This window comes from Gopherus evgoodei, chromosome 9, assembly GCF_007399415.2.
Source record: "Gopherus evgoodei ecotype Sinaloan lineage chromosome 9, rGopEvg1_v1.p, whole genome shotgun sequence".
Classification (NCBI taxonomy): Eukaryota; Metazoa; Chordata; order Testudines; family Testudinidae; genus Gopherus; species Gopherus evgoodei.
This window is the reverse complement of record NC_044330.1, coordinates 108,609,780-108,630,879: the sequence shown is the minus strand read 5'-3', so window position 1 is coordinate 108,630,879 and position 21,100 is coordinate 108,609,780. Positions and strand designations below refer to the sequence as shown.

Below are 21,100 nucleotides of genomic sequence, written 5' to 3'. Positions count from 1 at the left end.
CAGTGGGGAAAGAGAAACACCTATGAACAGGGCTTTGGAGCTGTGCTCTGGCTCTGCTCCAGCTCCAGGCAAAAACCTGCAGCTCCACTGCTCCGAAGTTGCTCCGCACTCTGCTCCAAAGCCCTGCCTGTGAGGAAACGTTTTCTATGAAAATAAAGTAGATGAGGGGGAGATCCTTAGCGGAGAGGCACTGCGCACAAAGCAGGAAAGACAACAACGGACCCATAGAGACGGGCAGGTCCTTGAAAGTGAGGAAGAGAAACCCTCAGTTGACACGGACGTTAACTCAAGCATTTGGAGACAGGCAGGTATGAAAAACCCGAAACAGGCACAGACGGTGGAGCACACAATGCCTCCTGCTTCCGGCGGGAAGGCAAGACTCGCGGAGGGTGTTCCAGACAGACAGCAGGGGCAGCGACGCGACCCTTGCAAAGCCGCGTCACCTGGTCCCCTCACGGAGAGCGGCACAGAGCAGCCCCGGGCCCGACGGGAATAATCGCAGCGAGCCTGCGCCGGGGCGAGGCTCAGGCCAGACGACTTCGAGCCCCTGCTCGCCCACAGCCGCCTTGTCGCTGGGCCTCGGCTCAGCCCGCTCGGGAGGCCAGGCCAGGCCCGGCCCGGCCCTGCGCCCTTGAGGGGCCCAAGATGGAGGCAGCGCACCAGCTCCCTACCGGGGCCCCGCGCGGCCTCCCAGCGCACTACACGGGCGAGACGCCGAGACACCGGCCCGCGGCCGCTGCAGCCCGGAACCGCCCCCGGCGGGCTCCGGGACACGCGGCCAGAGCGCCCCCGGGGAGCTGGCCCCGCGCTCACCTTGGGTGGGTGGGTGAGTCGGCCGGCGGAGACCGCACTCGCCGCAGGCTCCTCTCGCGCTCGGGCCCTCAGCGGCAACGACCGGTAAGAGTCGAGTAACCTCCAGGAACCCGCCCTGCGCGTGCGCGCCTGTGAACGCAGTGTCCTCTGGGAGATGTAGTACCTCGGGGCGAGCTAGCGCTTTCCTCGGGCGATACCGGGGTCTCCACGACTCCGCTCGAATCGTCCTTGGGGGCCGCAAGTCGGGACGAGGCTTTGCGACCCTGGACACGCTGCCCATCCCCAGGCCCCGCCCCTACTCTCCCAGGCCCACCCACCGGGCGCGTGCTGGGCTGGGGGGTCGGAGGACTCAGCCCAGCCTCACGTGGGCAGGGAGCACCGCCCAGGAGGGTGTGGGGTGCCCGGGGTCGGGCCTGCCCTGGGCAGTGCCAGCCTGTGGATTCCCGCCGTGTGTGCTCGGCGCTGTATGCAGGGGAGCCGGCCTGTAAGGACACGTGATCAGAGCAGCCAGGCTGGGTCTGAGCAATCGTCCATCTAGCCCAGTGGCCCGTCTTGCACCCGTGGCCAGTGCTCCATGTCTCAGCAGGTGTGACCATAACAGGGCAGTTAGTGCCTGATCCAGCCCTTTTCTTACCCTTCCTTGTTCTTTCTCCAATTAAAATACATCTGTTTGAGCTGGGGCAACCAGCACTGCCCTTCATATTCCAAGTGTGGGTGTACTATAGAGCTATACAGAAGTATTAATGATATTTTCAGTCTTATCTATCCCTTCCTGATGGTGCCTGCATTGGTAGCTTTTTTGGCTGCTGCTACACATTGAGCTGATGTTATCAATGACTCCAAGATCTTTTTTCTTTAGTGGTGACAGCTAATTTAGACCCCATCATTTTTTTGCACCTATAAACATAGATTTTCATCTGGCATTTTGTTGCTCAGTCACCCAATTTAGTGAGATCCCTTTGTAACTCTTTGCAGTCAGCTTTAGACTTAACTCTCTTGGATCCAAAATCCAACGTGTTAACAGAAGTGACTTGTATCTGGGTGGAGAACTTCACCTATTTATTATTTCTTAACCACAAATGTGCTCTGTGTTGTGCATAATGCAAGTATAAAGACACTCCATGCTCCAGAAAGCTTAGTCAAAAAGAGAAGGCAAGAGGCACTGTGGAACCCACAGGAGGTGGTTCAGTACTTAGCTAGCTCCCAATGACCACATATTTTTTACAAATGCCAGAAGTAATTTGGGCCCAAACTAATGTTTTGTCTTTATAAAATTCTTTATAATTTTTTTTAAGAAAACATAATTCTGTGTTATACTACTACAAGAAATTAAACAATGCAGAAGATGTTTAAACTCAAACCTAGGTGTGGGGGATGGATGAGTGAGCATAGGGAGATGAGGAAACAAAATGAACAGCATTTAACATAAAAGCATAAGTCCCCTCTCATAGGCTTTTCGAATTGACAGGCTGTTTCAGCTCCAAGGTCCATCTAGTCCACTGTCCTGTCGCCTATGGCCTGTGTTATACAGGTCAGATTAGATCAGTGGTTCTCAACCCGTGACCCAAACAGCACACAGCTGCAGTCCATGTGACATCCTCAGGGCCATACAGGTAGTGTATATATTGCGTGAATGCATCTCACAGTGGTAAACCACTGGCCTAGATCCGGTGACCAGACAGCAAGTGTGAAAAATCAGGATGGGGGTGGGGGTAATAGGAGCCTATATAAGAAAAAGACCCCAAAATCATGACTGACCCTATAAAATCAGGACATCTGGTCACCCTAGGCCTAGATGATCACAATAGTCCCCTCTGCCTTGGGAATTTATGAATAGTGAGAGGACACAATTAAAGTCAAACAGAAGGAAAAGGGCTAGAGTATTTAAAAAACAAGAACAAAAAGAAGCAGCAGAAGAGAAGATAGCAGCACATGCAGTTACATGAGGGCCACTGAACATGAGACAGAATAACTATCTCAGCAAGCTCAGAGGTTCAGGCAGGCTGTCTTGCCTTCTGGGGAAGATTTATAGTTAGATCATGTTGAACTGTTCTCTATTCACCTATTTTAGTAGAAATGGTGGTAATTTGGGAAGGGTGCTCTTGGAGTTCAGAGGGGAGATGTGCCAGGAGGCACTTGGAGTTCATTCATTCAGCAGCAGGACTGGTTATCTTTGTCACTCCGGGTTACTATTAATAAAGCTCTTAGCTCTGTAGCTTTATTGTGCTGCTGGCTGCTCTACAGCCAGGTGAAAGAGTCAATTTCTCAGGCACCTTGTTTGACTCTGCTTGGCTCTGGCCCCATTGTACTGAGGGGCCTTGTGGTGGGCAGGGCTGAGGTCTGTGAGATTGAGCAATGTGCTAATCACTAAAGCCTTGAAGAAAAGGATCAAAGCCAGCACCAGTCGGCAGGGAGGGGTGCCTGGATACAAGGCAATCAGGGCTGAGGCAGGGAAGCCAAAGAAGCATACTTGGTGCAGAGTAAGTGTTGCAGGGAGGTGCCATAAAGAGGGAAACCAAGACCCCAAAGAATCATCAGCCACAGTGACCCAAAAAGCAGAGTCTAATTAGGTCTGGGGAAGGCTGAGGATATACTGGAAGGATCATGGGACAACCAGGGGAAGGGGTGGCAGAAGCCTCCAAACATCAGGACCAGTTACACCCTCAAAATCCTCCTAAATGAGGATGTTTGTCTGATGGAGCATACATCTCTACTACTCCAGTCCAGGACCCAGTGCTCCCTACCATCAGAGCTGGAGCTCAGGACTTGTGCTAAAGTGTCTCAATGTCTTGACTCAGTTGGGACATCTTGTCCTTCTGGTTCTACTGAGCCAGATTGCAGCATCTATACTTTAAGGTATGCAGACTGCAGCTTCTGGGAGAGCCTCAGAGCAGGCTGGGTGTTTAATCTCTGCTGTGAGCGAAGGTCAGTGGAGCTGGAAGGCATCAATAGAATCAAGGACAGCATTCTGGCTTGTGTGGTATGTGCATGCACGTTGAGCCCCTAGAAATGCAGGCCCTTTCGGAATCACATAAATTAGAAAGACTTGAGGCCATCAGTGATGCACCTCTTCATGGTCCCTTCCTTCCTTCCCTTCCATCTCCTCCCCCCAGACTGCTTCCTTGCTTCTTGTCTCTGTTCCTCTCCTCTCCTCTCTCTAGCTATAGCTTGAATGCATGCTTGTTTATCTAAGGCTGAGCTGTGCCTGGGATGCTTCCATGCTCTGTGTCTCCCAGTGAGGTTGTAACTACACCAACAGTTTTCTTCCCATCTCCCTCATGCTGCAGCCATTCTGCTGATGTGCAGCTGTGCGTGTAGTGCCCAGTGTTTTGCTCAGAGCAGGGATAAACTGCAAGGTGGCTAAAATGCCCATCTACACTAGCACTCCTAAAGCCATTCCCAGGGCTGGACCTACTGAGTTCTCAGGAGCTTGCACCCGCCCACATCTGAAGACCCATCCCCTAGCCCAATGGGAAGAGACACTAAAACCAGGGCTCCAATAAAGTTTGGAGACAACAAATGATAAAACCAGACAGGAGTGAGAGTTACAGCCAGAAGGGGACACTGAGCAGAAAATTCTGGACAGTACCCACTGCTCCTCGAAGACGTCCAGGGAGCCAACAGTCACCGCCCAGAGAGATGAGCGAAAATAGGCACCACAGTTGCAGAGTACTTTCCCGTCCCTCCACCTCCAGTTGGTATGGTGGACAGTCACCTTGGCCAGCACCAGGAGGAGGTTGATGAGGAAGTCTCACAACTTAATGGGGCTATGGATGGGGTGAGTGTAGATTAGGAGGTGCAGGGGTAAGTGCAGCCAGAATCAGAGGAGAAGGCTCTGGAGGAGCCAGAAAAGGGGCTGCAACCTGGCACATTCGATGTAAATGTGCACAAGGGTCTCCCTCTCACCACAAACGGGGCAAGTGCTAGGAAGATGGGTGAACCCTGCCAGGTACACACGTGTGCTCATGGCTCCATGAAGGAGCCACCAACTCAGCACCTACGTTGTCAGGCTAAAAGTTCCTTAAGTACCTAAGTTTCTGCCTCTGGGCATGTGCACTGCTGTCTCATTCTGGGTGTCCAGTCACCTGCCTCCCACTTAAACGCCAGAGCTATCCATGAACCTGGAGAAATTAGGTGTTCACCCACCTAACTTGGGTGTGAGGGCTAATCCAGCAGGCATGCCCAGAGGCCACCACTAGATTGGGTCCCATTCAAAACGGAGGAGGAGGAGTTGCTGCCACCTACCATATAACTTGTAGTCATAGATACATCCATGTTGTGATTTGTGCCTCTCCTGTCAAAAAAGTCACATCCCACCACTGGTGGACACTAGCCTTGGACGCAGTAGTCCAGTAGCAGTCAGACCAGTCCAGGGCGGCTCCAGGCACCAGCATGCCAAGCGCATGCCTGGGGCGGCAAGCCACAGTGGGCGCTCTGCCGGTCGCTGCGAGGGTGGCAGGCAGGTTGCCTTTGGCGGCATGCCTATGGAGGGTCCACTGGTCCCGCAGCTTCAGCGGACCTCCCACAGGCGTGCCGCCGAATCTGTGGGACCGGCGACCTCCCGCAGGCAAGCCGCTGAAGGCAGCCTGCCTGCCGTGCTCGGGGTAGCAAAATACCTAGAGCTGCTCCTGAGACCAGTGCCAAATACCTGGTAAAATAACTTCTCTGCTCATACTTGAGATTCCCCTATTCATGCATCCAAGATTCACATTAACCCTTTTGGCTACAGCGTTGCACTGGGAGCTCATAGCCAGCAGATTAGCCACCATGACCCCACCCCCCACTAATCTTTCTTAGAGTCAGTGCTTCCCATGATAGAGCCCCCATTGTGTCAGTACCATCTAGACTCTTTGTTCCTAGCTCTACACATTTACATTTAGCCATGTTGGATGTTCTTCTGAAAGCTCTGCTCTTGGAATTATTTGGGGGCAGTTCTACGGGCTGTGTTATACAGGAGGTCAGACTAGAAGATTATCACAATGGTCCCTTCAGGATGGTCACCCCGCTCCAGCCCTGAAGGGGTTAAAGCAGCCCTGGAGAGGGCTGCCGGTGGGAAAGCTAGGCTGATTGGGAAAGCAGCCACAGCTGTGGCCAGCTTAATAACGGCCCAGCTGGCCCTTATAAGAGGGCTGTGGGCCAGAAGCTAACACCTATACTCTCTCCAACTTCTTGAGAGAAAAGGATCTGGCTGCCTGGGAGTTGAGAAGGGTACCTGAGGTGGAAAAGTGCTGGGAAAGGGCAGAGGGAGCTGTGGAGCTCCATCCAGGAAAAACCCCAGGCTAGAGGCCTTGCTAAAAGGGCCAAATAGGTACTGGGGCTGCAGAGGGGTAGCCTAGAGATAGGCAATGGCAGCAGGTCCTAACCCCCTTGCCAACAAGGAGTGGTTTACAGACTGCAGTTGGCCCCAGGGGGCGGGGGCTAGATGATGACTGACAGTAGCCACTGAGGCAAGGCGGGTTTAGAGGGTTGGGGGTTCCCCAGGGAGAGGAGACCTAGAGCAAAGGGGTACTGCTGGGGCAGAACCCCAGGGTAAAGGGCACTGGGGTCCGGGAGGGACATGGGGGCCAGTGGCAGGCAAGACACTGGCCTGCAGAGGGTGCTCTGGGCTGGAAGAGCAAATTCCCAGGACAACCTGCAGGAGGTGGTACACTGGTGAGTCTCACCTCGCTACAACATGGAATCTATGAATATTAAAATACATATTGTTTGCTTGCACCTAGTTTACCAAGCAATGCAAATTACTCTGTATCAGTGACCTCTCCTTTTCATATTGACCACCATCCCCAATTTTTCGGTCACTTACAAACTTTATCAATAATGGTTTTATGTTTTCTGCCATGGCATTAATAAAGATATTAAATAATGTAGGGCCAAACACTGATATTTGCAGGACCCCACTAGAAACACACCTGTTCCGTGATGATTCCCCATTTATAATTAGATGTTGAGACCTATCAGTTAGCTAGCTTTTAACCTGCTCAGTGTGTGCCGTCTTAATATCATTCCAATTTTTTTAAATCAAAATGTTATGTGGTACACTATTACCCTTATCAACAGAACTTGTAATCTCATTCAGGAAAGATATCAAATCAGTTTTGACAGGATCTATTTTCCATAAACCCATGATGATTGGCATTATTAATAAAAAATTAAAGGAGTAATAGAATTAAAGTCCCATATCAGCAGCTCCTTTATCTTTCCTGGGATCAATGTCATACTGGCAGGCCCATAATTACCCAAGTTATATGATTTACCTTCTTGAATACTGTCACAACATTAGCTTTCCTCCAGTGTTTTAGAACTTCTGGGATTTTTCAGGACTTAATGAAAACTAACATTAACAGTCCAGTGAGCTCCTCAGCCAGATTTTTTTTAAACTCCTGAATGCTGATTTAAAAATGTCAAACTTTAGTAGCTGCTCTTTAACTTCTTCCCAAGTGTACAAGAAATATTGTAGTGTAGACACTGTCAGAGAGACATAGGTGAGCTGAACTCTTTACACTTGGGAGGCAGTGTCTCTAGCAGCTTTAAATTCAGAGCTGGCCCTCAGTCTCCAGGGAATTCAATCTGCTCACCTGGAGATGGTTCTGGGGTCCCACATGCTTGTCTTTGAAAGAAAGAGACTTCAATCTCTGTTTTGAAGACACTACATGAGTGTCATTTGCTTACTGCTCCTTCCTCCTGCTCCTCATCTGCCTCCTCTGACCAGCTCAAGCTATCATCTGACTCCTCCCATTGCACTCCTTCGGGGTCCTCAGCATCCACTGGATCTTTCTCGGTCTGGTCTTGTTTGGGCTGAGATCTGCTCTGGAGATGCTCCAGTTTGGCCCAGGTCATGGGGCTAGCCTTTTGCAGGGTGATTTCCACCTTTGTGGGCACCATGTTTACAAAGCTCTTCTGTACATCAATGACCTAGAAAGAATGGGGCAGGCATGTCACAGTAAGGGTTCATCAGACACACTCTGGCCAGACATTTAGTATTAGCCATTATTTTTGCCCATGGTGCTTTCCTAGAGAAGCAAGAAGTCAGTGTAAAGACGAGGCAGAGCAGAATGAAAACCAAAGCATTTGCATTGAGTTCAGTACCTGGGACACTAACACCATGATTCCTCAAGGATTTTCTGATGCTGCATTGTAGGGGGGCTGATCACATCCCAACCCCCAATTTCATGAGCATTCAAGGCCCGCCATACAATTTCCATACCCAGATGTGGCCCTCAGGCCAAAAAGTTTCCCCACCCCTGCTCTACCTACTCAGGAGCTAGTGGGGCGGGAGGAGCAAGAAATTACCAAAGAGAATGTTTAGGCTACATATTAGTAGAATAGGGAGGCAGCCTGGTCTGGAGGATTGAGCAAAGAGCTGGGAGTCAGGAGGTCCCGAGTCTAATCCTGGCAGTACTAGACTTACCATGTGACCTTGGTTAAGTCATGTCACTTCCCTGTGTCTCACATTGCACAAAAGGAGGAATGACAGGCCTGCCCAAGGATCAGTTACTTACTGATTGCAAAAGTACAGAAGGAATGCTGTGAATTATGAGAAAAATCATACCCTGGCTGAAATGCATGGCAAGTTAGTGGGCATGTGGGCACTCTGCCCGATGCAGGAGAAAACTGGGTGACCCAAGGATGCTGTATGATTGCACAGAGAAGAGATAAACAAAACATGTTACAGAGCACCAAGACGTGTAAATGGTGTCGCCACAGGCCCCACTGTCACACTCAGCCACTCTCTGACCTTTTCCTTGTCATTCACTGTCTGAATTACAGGTAGAACTGGGCATGCTGGCTATAAGATTGGCCACTCACTCACCCTGCTTTCAGCTGTATATAACTTTGCCAAATTGTAACCATTTGGGCTGAAATGTTCTCCACCAAGTGTCTGCATCAGGCTTGATTTTTATCTGGTTGTTTAAAGTTTTAGCAAAAAATGTTCTTAGAATGAGCTAAGGGAAAATATACATTGTTTTGCCTAGGTTAAAAACATTCATACAGTTCTTTGGTTGAGAAGTGCAAACACGTCTCTGCAGACTGCAGGGACGGAGCAGGGCAGAGGGATTACCCTGGTGTGAGAGACGTGCCTTTTGCAGTTCTTAGGAAACATGCCCACATTTGGTCAACGTTTGTGTCTTTGAAAGCATCTCAGTCTGCAGGTGCTCAGCAGAGACTTGCTAGTGTTTGGCAGTTAAATTCACTGAAAACTGCACTGAGGCTGGTTCAGTCCCACATGGCAGGGACCGAGCAGGACGTTCCCTACAATTGCTACTCCCTGCTGTTGTGGGCTACTCTGAGGCTCAGTATGAGAACTGAGTGCATGAGATGTTCTCTCTCTCTCTCATGCTCGCAATGCCAGGCAGTGAAGGAGAAATCAGACAGACTCAAATGTGGAGGGGACAAGAGAAGGCCTGAAGGTGGGGTAGTCAGACTGAAGGAGGAGAGAGTAGATTGGGCCAAGGCACCTTGGACTGTGAGCTGGGAGGGGTGAGACTGGAAGTGGCTGGGCCAGGAGAGTGGGAGCCAGTGGGAGATGGGGACAGAAGTAGGAGCCATGGGGGGGAGGGGCAATAGAATGGATGAGGAATGGGAGGGGATACTGGAACTGTCTGAGGAAGGAGACTGGGCCAGGGAGAGAGAGAGAGAGAGAGAGAGAGAGAGAGAGAGAGAGAGAGAGAGTGTGTGTGTGTGTGTGTGTGTGTGTGTGTGTGTGTGTGTGTGTGTGTGTGTGTGTGTGTGTGTGTGTGTGTGTGTGTGTGTGTGTGTGTGTGTGTGTGTGTGTGTGTGTGTGTGTGTGTGTACTGAGATCAGATGAGGAGCCTGGATTGTGGGGGGGAATGGGACTGGCTGGGCAAGGAGCCAGAAGAGGGACATGGAGACCCATGCATATGGGTAGTAAAGCATCAGCTTCAACCCAACATGTAGTTGTCTCCAGATCACAGACCTCGTTGCTGGCAGCCATTAACCCCTTCTCTAGTAAAACACCCTCCCCATTTCTGCTCTGCCCACTGACCCAACACATGTTTAAAATGGAAACAGCCTTAATGACTTCTCTCTCAGACAGGAGAAAAGTAATGAGGGGTGGAGGGGAAGAAGAGGGTACCCTGGCAAGGGAACACACTGAATCGCTTGCAGGACAGGTAAGGGGGGCACCCAGAGTCCTTGGCATGGGGGGGAGAATGGGAGACCATAGTATGGGGGAAAGGAAAGCTGGGGGCTACAAAGAGTTCCTGACATGGGGGGACTGGAGCAAAAGACGGGGAGACAGAATCCTTGGCATGTGGTGAAGGGGAGAATGGGAGACACACAAAGCCCCAGAGGTGATGGGGGAAAGCATTGCTGTGAGTCCCTGAAACACTGGGGTATGGGAGGGTGGCCCACAGGGAGCCTGTTGTAGGGAATGGAGGAATGCAGGGAACTCCTGTTGTGTACATTGTGCTCATGGCTCAGCCTACAGATACTACAAAGTGTATGGCCCTCTAGCAAATCAGGCACAAAAACGGTGTTAGCAGAATGCTAAGATTACAAAGTCAAGCATTCCAAAGTTAGGAAATGCTAGAAATAAGGCTGCCAGTGCACCCTTAATTTGGCCCCCTTTGTGGGGGTGCACCATGATACAGTCTCTAATTACATGATCACTAGTATTTTTTCCACATGACCCATGACATTCAGTGCAGAGGATGCAACTAGTTAATTAAAATTAAACTCTTTAAAGCCAACAGGACCAGATAACTTAAACTCAGGACTATTAAACAATATAGCCTAGGAGCTCTCGGCATCATTAATGTTGATTTGGAACATTGGGAAAGTTTCAGAAGACTGGGAAAATGCTAATATTGTGCCAATATTTAAAAAGCATAAATAAGATGACCTGGATAACTATAGGCCACTTAGCAGGACATTGATCCCAGGCAAAATTGTTGGAAGGGCTGATGTGGGATGCCATGAGTATAGCATATTTGATGCCACTGAACATGCTTTGATGGAAAATAGGTGCTCCTGGGATGAATCGGAGTTGGGTGGATAGTACAATGATGAGTGCCATAGAAAAGCCTATGAGAAAATTAAATTTTATTTGGAGCAGAGTTTGAATAGTGTGCTGTAATTAAGGCCTGGGGTCACACATTAGACAATATGGAGAAAAACTGTTGAATGAACACCAGCCTTCCTTTTGTGCACTGAATGAGGCAGGAATTCTGTGGAAAAAAACAGTATGTGATTGTGTAATTAAGACTGTTTCGTAATATGTGCACCCAAGAGGGCTGAGATAAGGTTGCACCAGCATCTTTCATTCTAGCATTTCATAACTTTTAAGTGCTTGACTTTGGAATCTTAACATTCTTTTTTAAAGTTGGCATACAGGCTCTTTTGGGGCATGGCCTTGCTCTTTTCTTGTTTCCATGAGCCATCCAGCATGCTTTTAAACACTTTATAAATCATAGCAATAAAAGTCCAATGGATTTCTTTGAGCTCTACAAAATGGCAGCTGAGTAACCTCTTCCAGCAAACTCAGACTGCCTCAGCTAGCACAGCACTTCCAGCTGCCCAGATCTTTCCAGCTACAAGTGAAAAGAAAATTAAATATCAAAATCTGAATGGAACAGGATCTCTTCTGGCTCCATGAGAGATGGGCTCAAGCTGGATGGAACTGGGCTCAGCTCTTGGGCTCAGCTCTTGGGCACCGCTATGGCCCAGGAACAAGTGTGCCACAAGGCAGCTGACCCTAATAAGCCGAGCTGATCTAGGTCCCTAGTTTCAGAGCATCAGGGGCCAGTGAAGCCAGTCTGGTTGGTCGGAGTTAAACCTGGAGCTATAAAGGCCCATCAGAGGACAGGAATGGGGTGAGTTACTGGAATGGCTAAATAAGGGTTCCTGGAGAGAAGCCACCAAAGCATGCTGCTAACTCCTGTGGGGTCCCTGCAGCAAGAGGCAAGGTGCCAAGCAAGGTTGCTCTGGAGCTGCTGTTCCAGAGGAGTAATAAAGCTGGCTGGTGGCAGCTGTCTGCAGACCTGCAAGGAGCAAGAGGTGAAAGTGGTCACTTGAGGGAGAAGTTGGCTAAGGCCCTGGAGCTGGCTAAATTGCAGCCCAGCCCGAGGCAGTGAACTGGGTTTCTGCCAGAAGGAGAGTCAGGGACTGTCTGAAGTACAACCCAGCTCCAGGAAGGTGAATGGGGTGAGAGGTGTTTCCTGATCTGGGACAAAGACCTGACCAGGACTCTTATAGGGACACAGAGCAGAGTGACCTGGGGCAACTAACATAGCAAGTTACCTCTATAAACAACTGAGTAAAGCAGGCCCCAGGAAGCTGGTCCATGTTCTGGAGCCAGCTTACGTCTGGTAATTGACTGAGAGAACCTGACGGGGGCGCACAGTGCACTGGCAAAGCCACAAGGGGATATGCTGGAGAGGCTCAAACCTTGACAACGTGATGTCCCCTTGCCTTATGAGAAGGTCCAGGATAAGACTCTGGGATGCCAGCACTAGAGGCTCTGTAGAGTTCACATTTGTACTTGGCGATGCTTCCCCAAGAGCACTGACCAACTCTGTAGCCAGTACAGGTGTCCATAGTTCAAGAATGTTGCTAAATCAGAGGTGCCATGAGAATCATTAAAGGATTAGAAAACATGCCTGATAGTGAGCTCAGCTTGTTTAGTTTAAAGAAAAGGTTAAGGGGTGACTTGATCACAATCTGTAAGTGTAACAGACCCCAGTCGTCGGCAGGCGGGATTAAACCTGAGACCTCTGGAGCTTAGTGTATGAGCCAAAAGCCAACTGTCTCAGCTAAGGCTGCGGAGCAGACTCCTTTCACCTCTCTCTCTAAGTCAGTGGTCCCCAACCTTTTTCAACGAGCCATGGAGGACTGTGGCAGCGGACGAGCATCCCCTGACATGCCGCCGACAAGCGGTGTCATCCAGAGGCATCGCCACCGAAATGCTGCCGAAATTCGGCGGCATTTCAGTGGATGTTCATCCGCCAACTAGTACACGGATGCACTTAGACACCCCAGTGGGTGCCATGGTGCCTGCGGGCACCGCATTGGGGACTCCTGTTCTAAGTGGTCTTGAGGCCACTAGACAGGACAGAACACCACGCCCAGGAGGTTTGTGAGTTACATAAGCATCCACATGGGGAACAAATATTTGTTAATGGGCTCGTCAGTCCAGCAGAGAAAGGTCTGACAGGCTCCCATGGCTGCAAGTTGAAGTGAGACTCATTCAGACTGCAAGTAAGGTGTCAATTTTTAACAGTGAAGGCAATTAACAGTTGGAACAATTTACCAAGGATCATGAGAACAACAAGGAGTCTGGTGGCACCTTGAAGACTAACAGATTTATTTGGGCATAAGTTTTTGTGGGTAAAAAAACCCACTTCTTCAGATGCATGGAGTCATGGCAAGGATCATGGTAGCTTCTCCATCACAGGCTACATTTAAATCAAGATTGGATGTTTTTCTAAAAGCTCTGCTCTAGGAATTATCTTGTGGCAGTTCTATGGCCTGTGTTACACAGGAGGTCCAACTAGATCAAGGGTTCTCAAACTGGGGGTCGGGACCCCTCAGGGGGTCACGAGGTTATTACATGGGGGCTTGTGAGCTGCCAGCCTCCACCCCAAACCCCTCTTCACCTCCAGCATTTATAATAGTGTTAAATATATTAAAAAAGTGTTTAATTTATAAGGGGGGGCCGCACTCAGTGGCTTGCTACTTGAAAGGGGTCACCAGTACAAAAGTTTGAGAACCACTGAACTAGATGATCACAACGGTCCCTTCTGGCCTTGGGATCTGTTAATTTACATCTTGGCACCTAAGCCCAGCTTCCAGTCCCTTTCCATCCACAGCTTGCTGGAATAAGGGAACCAAGATAAAAAGAACTCTTACCTCCCAGAGATCCAGCTTTGCCTGGAAAACCTTGTCACCTTCGAACATGATATGGACATCAATCTGAAAGAAAGAAAGAAAGAAAGAAAGAAAGAAAGAAAGAAAGAAAGAAAGAAAGAAAGAAAGAAAGAAAAGTCTCTTAGCAAGTACAGAAGGACCAACTCTGCAGAGCCGGTGAGTGAGTGAGCATCAAAGCCACACAGCAAGAGAAAGGTGTCACCTCTAGGGCCTGCCTTTTGGGATAGTGTAGCTGCACAGAATCATAGAAATGTAGACCGAAGGGATCTCAATAGATCATCTAGTCCATTCCCCTGTCCTGAGGCAGGACTAAGTACTGAGACTAAGCAGCCTGATACTGTGGTGTTTGTGTCCCCACACAACAGCCCCCACCCACCCATTTCAGGCTTCTGTAGTAATGATCTGATAATCCATCTCCTGCCTGCCCTGAAGCTTTATGGGCAAAGTCAAACTCCTCATCCTCAGCTCCCAGGCCCTGCAGCATCTAACCCCCATTTGTGTGTTCTGCAAAAGGAGGTGAGGCTGAGAAGGGGAACCAATAATTAGACAGCTGCTGAATTATGTAATTGCTTATTGTCTTGTTATTTATAGATTGCAGCAGTGGAATATGGAGCCTAATGCTCTTAACTCAAAGTTATCACAGACCTTTGTGGAGGAATTGTAATAATACTGAATTAACAAACCACCCAAAGCCAAGACCATAATTAGAGCTGATGTGGCAGTTAAATGAAGAATTTCTTTCCTTGCCACACCTAAGAACCGCAAATTAATTTGCTCCCTCCACCTTTCCTGCCAGCCAAAATCTAAAGTAAGTGAGATTTGAAGCCTTCAGGAGATTTTAGAGATGCCAATGCACAGTCACTAATCCCCCAGGTGCCAGATTTTTGTGCTGATTCAGGGTGGTCGGGGTTAACCCTTCAGCTTCACTAACAGACTCCCCACTACTAACAGAGGACTTACAAAACAGTATTGCTCAGTGGAAACTAGCTGAGAGGGTAGAAGAGTTTCAGGACACAGTGATGCAGAGGAAAGAATATGGCCATGTGGGAAGGAAGCCACTAAACTCTGCGTGCAAAAGGAGCAGGCCGCAGATGGGGTGCACTGAGTGTGTTGCTGTAGGGTTACATTAAATGGACCAAAGAGGCTGAGGGTCAAAACAGAGTCCATGTTAGAATATCATTATTTCTGCACTTAACGGGAGAGACAGATTTCCCAGTGCCACTAGCAAAAGAACAATCCAAACTCCACCCAGGAGCTCAGGCCAGGCTGCGATATGCAAACTACTGTGCTGTCAAGCTAGGGAACCAATCTTAGTCTGTGCAAGGAGGAGCCGCAGAGCTACTTAGATTCCAGGACCCTACTCAATAAATATTGCCAGAGTTTAGTTATAGATATAAAAATATATCAAATAAAAGGCACCTCACCTTTGCTCCAGGTGTCTTTCGAGTCCACCCCTGTTCCCAGTTCAATGATCCCTCTCCACTTCCCCTGATAAACAATATTCAAGAAGGGAGGGGAACCTCATTCTATTAACATTAACCAATCAAAACATATTTTGAAAAATTTTAATTATAAGCATTTCTTCCCTTTTCTAGAATCTTTTAACTCATATACCAACCCATGATTTTACCTGGAGCCCTCAGTACAGATTGTTTTTGATGCAAACAGTCTCATTTGTACAAGTCTATTTGTCTCCAACTTTTGCTAACTTTGGTAAACAATTTAATGTAACAGGGTGAGCTGGACTTTTGTGACCTTGAACAACTGCGAGTACGGGCCTCTCTTTGCCAGGAGCTGGGACTAGATGACAGGGGATGGATCACCCATAACTGCCCTGTTCTGTTCATTCCCTCTGAAGCACCTGGCACTGGCCACTGTTGACAGGGGCGGCTCTAGACATTTTGCCACCCCAAGCAGGGCAGCATACCGCTGGGGGCGCTCTGCCAGTCGCTGGGAGGGCAGCAGGTGGCTCCGGTGGATCTCCCGCAGGCATGCCTGCAGAGGGTCCGCTGGTCCCGCGGTCCGCTGGTCCCACGGCTTTGGTGGACCTCCCGCAGGCATACTTGCAGGAGGTCCACCAGAGCCGCGGGACCAGCGGAACCTCCGCAGGCACGCCTGCAGGAGGTCCACCAGAGCCGCCTGCTGCCCTCCCAGCGACCGGCAGAGCGGCCCCTGCAGCATGCCGCCCCAAACACGTGTTTGGCATGCTGGGGCCTGGAGCCGCCCTTGACTGTTGAACAGGATTCTGGGCTAGAGGGACCACTGGTCTGACCCAGGTTGGACATTGTTATGGCCATTCTTAACACACCTTATCTACTCTCTACACAGCTTCATTCGCACAGTGAGAGACAGTGAGAAAACTGCTCCCTGTGGCTGTAGCTCCATAAAGGACAGTCCTCAGGGGAACCTACACCACAGAAATTAACAAAGGCAATCCTCTGCTGCCCAGCCATTCCTCAGCCAGGGCAGCAATATTCTGAGCGACAGTATCTCTAAGGCAGATAGAACACTGTCAGCCTGAGATGATGTCTCACCCCTTCAGCAGGAAGCAGGGTAGTCCTATTCATATCAGGTTATCCCACAACAACAGAGACAGGTGGCACCTCCCTGCAGCCGAAAGAGATGGACGGAGCCAAGGGGAATTGTCTAAGAGTCTACATGAGAAGTGAAGTGTTTAGGCGACTGTTCTGGAGAACATCAGCATGCACACAAAGGGCACTGGCTGGCTTGGACAGCCTGCACAGGCCTCAAAGACTAGCATGCAGCAGGACAGCATTTTGCATTTGTAGGTTTGTTAGCCCTGGAGCCCACCTACCACAGTGCGACTGGCCATCACAGAGCTGAGTGCTGGCAGAGGATTCTTGGCATAAATTGTCACCACCACTTGGCTGCTGGTTTGATGCCAGTCTTGTCGACAAGACACCAACTTCGTATCCTGGTGAGGAAAGGAGCCTGTTACTGAGGCCAGCCTCCAGCATACATGAGCCTGTATCTCCTCCCCCATTGCAGAAAAAAGAGATCTAGCCAAGGAGCCCTGCACCATTCCTCCTGGCTGATGTGTTAACTAAAGGCTAGAGTCCCAGCACAGCGCTAGAGGCCAAGCTGGCCCAGCATGTCAAATGTAACACTGGGTTCTTTACATTTAGACTAAAGCCATTTCCAACCCAGTCTGCAGCCCAATGAGACTAAAGACGGTCTCACCATTGTGTGCAGGAGGCAAGGTCACCAAAGCAATTACATCACTTTTAATATCCATCCTCCTCCCTGTTGCACAGCAAGATCCTCACCAGGTTTTCCTGAGCCCCACAGTGATTCCCCAGGGAATCTGACAGGCCTGGCTCCAAGGTAGCAATTCAGTCTTCCAATCAGTGCTGGTCCCTCCTCTAAAACTAAACCTCTGTTTCCAGCCCTGAACTTGGTTGAAGAATTCTCTCTCTCCCTCTCAGACCTTTACTGGCACTCATCTCCCCAGAGCTGGAATGCTTTGGGGGCAACACTTCTGAACAAAGCCATCTTAGGGAGCAAGTGTAATTCAACTCAGACTGACGCTGGCACTGGCAAGTATCTAATACAGAAATGTTTGGTGCTAGGAATATTTTGAGAGGCTTTTCCTGCATTCAGAAGTTCAGCTGCCTGTGTCATCCTCAGCACAAAGTCTGGGTCAGTGTGAGGCTGCCTGTCTAGGAAAGGTTTGAAGATGAACCGGCCCCTAAATGCTACATCCAATTCAATTGTTTTAAATGTCCCTCTTAACCTGCTCTGTACCTCAACCAGAGCCTTCCACACCCAAACTGTTACAGTCCGAGAAACGTTTCCTGCTCGGCCTTTCCCTTTGAAAGCCAGGCAAAGGCTTTGGGCACTTGACAGTGCAGACACTGGGCTAGCTGATCTCTCTCTCCTAGTCATAGGGGACATTAATCTCCAGAGAGGGGAGGGGAGCGGACGCTTGGGCCAAGAGACCTTCCTCCCTAGCCCACTGCTGCTTATACTTACCCACCAGCCCATCTAAACAGCAGGGCCTTGGCACTCAGGGTGGCTGGGCTCAGTGCCCCTGTCATAATATAATTCCCAAATCTGGACCTTAGCGTCCAAAATATGGGTACTAGCATGAATTCCCCTAAGCTTAATTACCAGCTTAGATCTGTAGCGCTGCCACCAATCAGGAATTTTTTTAGGGCCTGATACCTTCCCAGGGGACCCCAAGACCCAGATTCCTTGGGTCTCACAACAAAGGGAAATAAACCATTCCCTTCCCCCTCCTCCCCTCCAGGTGTTCCCTTCCTGGGCTCCTGGAGAATTATACAGATTCAAGCTCCGTGAATCTAAACAAAGGGATTCCACCCTTCCCCCCCCTTCTCTTTCCCTGTTAAGTACAAACCCAAAACCCACAAACAAAGGCTTCCCTCCCATGAGATTTAAAAGTATCTTATCTTCTGATTGGTCCTCTGGTCAGGTGTTTGCAGGTCACTGTTTGTTAACCCTTTATAGGTGAAAGAGACATTAACCCTTAGCTATCTGTTTATGACACGCCCCCCAAATCGCAGAGAGTGGGGAACCTCACTGATGGTGATTTCTTCCTATAACTTTAGAATAAACAGGTTAATACAACACATGCACCTTTACATATACTACTAAGTATGTAAACTACAAGACTTTCTACATTTTAAGGACAAATTTCAACCAATGGATTCTGGGAAACTTTCACGAGAGAGTGCATCAGCTACTTTGTTAGAAGCTCCTGTTGAATTTCAAAATCAAAATCTTGGGAGAGCTAAACTCCATCGAAGCAGTTTTTTGTTGTTTCCCTTGGCAGTATGAAGCCACTTTAGCGCAGCATGGTCGGTTTGTAGCTGGAACCGCCGTCCCCAAACGTATGGGCGTTGCTTTTCCAGGGCATACACAAAGGCGTAGCATTCCTTTTCACTGACTGACCAGTGACTTTCCCTCTCAGACAGTTTTTTGCTGAGAAACATGACAGGATGGAAGTTGTGATCCGGTCCTTCCTGCATGAGAACTGCTCCTATACCACGCTCAGATGCATCTGTGGTTATTAGGAATGGCTTGTCAAAGTCCGGGGCCCTTAGCACAGAGTCTGACATGAGCATTGTCTTAAGCTGGGTAAAGGCCTTTTGACACTCATTAGTCCACTTGACTGCATTCAGCTGGGTCTTTTTGGTCAGGTCAGTCAGTGGGGCAGCGATTTGGCTGTAGTGTGGTACAAATCACCTGTAATACCCGGCCAAGCCTAAGAAGGATTGGACCTGTTTCTTGGACTTTGGGACAGGCCACTTTTGGATAGCATCCACCTTGGCCTGTAGGGGGTTTATGGTTCCTCGACCCACCTGGTGTCCCAGGTAAGTTACTCTGTTTTGGCCTATTTGACACTTTTTGGCCTTAACAGTTAGTCTGGCCTGCCTGATGCGCTCAAAGATGTAGTAGATGTAGTAGGTGTTCGGCCCAGGAGTCAGAAAAAATGGCCACATCATCGAGGTAGGCAACTGCATATTTGCCCAGTCCTGCTAGTAGACCATCTACCAGCCTCTGGAAGGTGGCGGGTGCATTTCGCAGCCTGAAAGGAAGCACATTAAATTCATACACCCCTGCATGGGTGATGAATGCTGACCTCTCTTTGGCAGGTTTATCTAGCGGTACTTGCCAGTACCCCTTGGTTAAGTCTATTGCAGAGATGAACTGGGCACGTCCCAACTTTTCCAATAGCTCATCGGTGCGTGGCATTGGATAGTTGTCTGGACGAGTTACCGCCTTTAGCTTATGGTAGTCCACGCAAAAGCGTATTTCCCCATCTGGTTTGGGTACCAGAACCACTGGAGATGCCCATGCACTGGTAGATGGGCGGATTATACCCATCTGTAGCATGTTCTGGATCTCCCGTTCTATAGCAGCTTGGGCATGAGCAGACACTCGGTAGGGTGGGGTTCTGATTGGGTGAGCATTACCTGTATCAATGGAGTGGTATGCCCGCTCAGTCTGTCCTGGGGTGACTGAGAACAATGGGGCAAAGCTAGTGCACAGCTCCTTGATTTGTTGCCGTTGCAGACATTCCAGTGTGGTTGAGAGGTTCACCTCTTCCACGCCACCGTCTTTTTTCCCTTTGTAGTAGACACCGTCCGGCCACTCAGCGTCATCTCCTCCCTGGACTGCAAACTGACAAACCTGTAAGTCTCTGGAATAAAAGGGCTTGAGAGAATTAACATGGTACACTCTGGGCTTTAGGGAGGAATTGGGAAAGGCTATAAGGTAGTTAACAGCTCCCAGGCGCTTTTGGACCGTGAATGGCCCTTCCCATGATGCTTCCATCTTATGGGCCTGTTGCACCTTCAAGACCATAACCTGGTCTCCTACCATGAAGGAACGCTCTCTGGTATGTCTGTCATACCAGGCCTTTTGCTCTTCCTGAGCATCCTTTAGGTTCTCTTTAGCAAGGGCTAAAGAGTGTCGGAGGGTGTTTTGTAGGTTGCTTACAAAGTCCAGAATATTAGTCCCTGGAGAAGGTGTAAACTCCTCCCATTGCTCCTTTACCAACTGTAATGGCCCCTTAACCTCGTGGCCATACACAAGTTCAAACAGTGAAAACCCTAAACTGGGATGTGGTACAGCCCTATAGGCAAAAAGTAACTGCTGCAACACTAGGTCCCAATTATTGGAGTGTTCATTGACGAATTTACGTATCATGGCCCCAAAAGTTCCATTAAACCTTTCAACCAGGCCATTGGTTTGATGGTGGTACGGGGTGGCAACCAAGTGGTTCACCCCATGAGTTTCCCACAGTTTTTTCATGGTCCCTGCCAGGAAATTAGATCCTGAATCTGTAAGGATGTCGGAGGGCCAACCTACCCTGGCAAAAATGTCTGTTAGGGCCTGGCACACAGCGTTAGCCCTGGTGTTGCCTAGAGCTACTGCTTCCAGCCATCGGGTAGCAAAGTCCACGAAAGTCAGTATGTACTGCTTTCCTCTGGGTGTCTTTTTTGGGAAAGGACCCAGAATATCCATAGCTACTCGCTGAAATGGGACCTCAATTATGGGGAGTGGCTGGAGAGGGGCCTTGACCTGGTCTTGGGGTTTTCCCACTCTTTGGCACACCCCACAAGACTGGACATACTTGGCAACGTCCTTGCCCATCCCCTCCCAGTGGAAGGACTTCCCCAACCAGTCCTTGGTTCTGTTCACCCCAGCATGGCCACTGGGATGATCATGGGCTAAGCTTAAGAGCTTTTCCCGGTACTTAGTTGGAACCACCAACTGTTTTTGTGGATGCCAGTCTTCCTGGTGTCCACCAGAAAAAGTCTCCTGGTATAAAAGTCCTTATTCTACAACAAACCGGGATCGATTAGAAGAGCTGAGAGGCAGTAGGGTGCTCCGTGCCACTGCCCAAGCTTTCTGA

General features: G+C 49.5%; 2 protein-coding genes across 11 annotated transcripts in view; both read right to left on the bottom strand.

Moving 5' to 3' along the window:
• The window catches only part of LOC115657755 (rho-related GTP-binding protein RhoG-like), a 39,990-nt gene extending 26,289 nt beyond the window's left edge, over positions 1-13,701 (bottom strand). For 4 of the 6 annotated variants that reach the window (XM_030575936.1, XM_030575931.1, XM_030575935.1 and 1 more), the window contains exon 1: positions 814-938. The gene's annotated coding sequence lies outside the window, so the exon portion shown is untranslated. Of the gene's footprint in view, positions 1-813; positions 939-13,680 lie in introns of those variants that run through there. The other 2 variants (XM_030575941.1, XM_030575939.1) reach the window with 2 other exon arrangements.
• Positions 6,982-21,100, bottom strand: part of NONO (non-POU domain containing octamer binding) — a 117,311-nt gene continuing 103,192 nt past the window's right edge. For all 5 annotated transcript variants that reach the window (XM_030575928.1, XM_030575924.1, XM_030575925.1 and 2 more), the window contains 3 exons: positions 16,514-16,633; positions 13,681-13,743; positions 6,982-7,725 (listed from right to left, as the gene is read on the bottom strand). In XM_030575928.1, the coding sequence (XP_030431788.1) occupies positions 7,471-7,725; positions 13,681-13,743; positions 16,514-16,633 (438 nt within the window). In that variant the 3' untranslated portion in view covers positions 6,982-7,470. The remainder of the gene's footprint in view (positions 7,726-13,680; positions 13,744-16,513; positions 16,634-21,100) is intronic.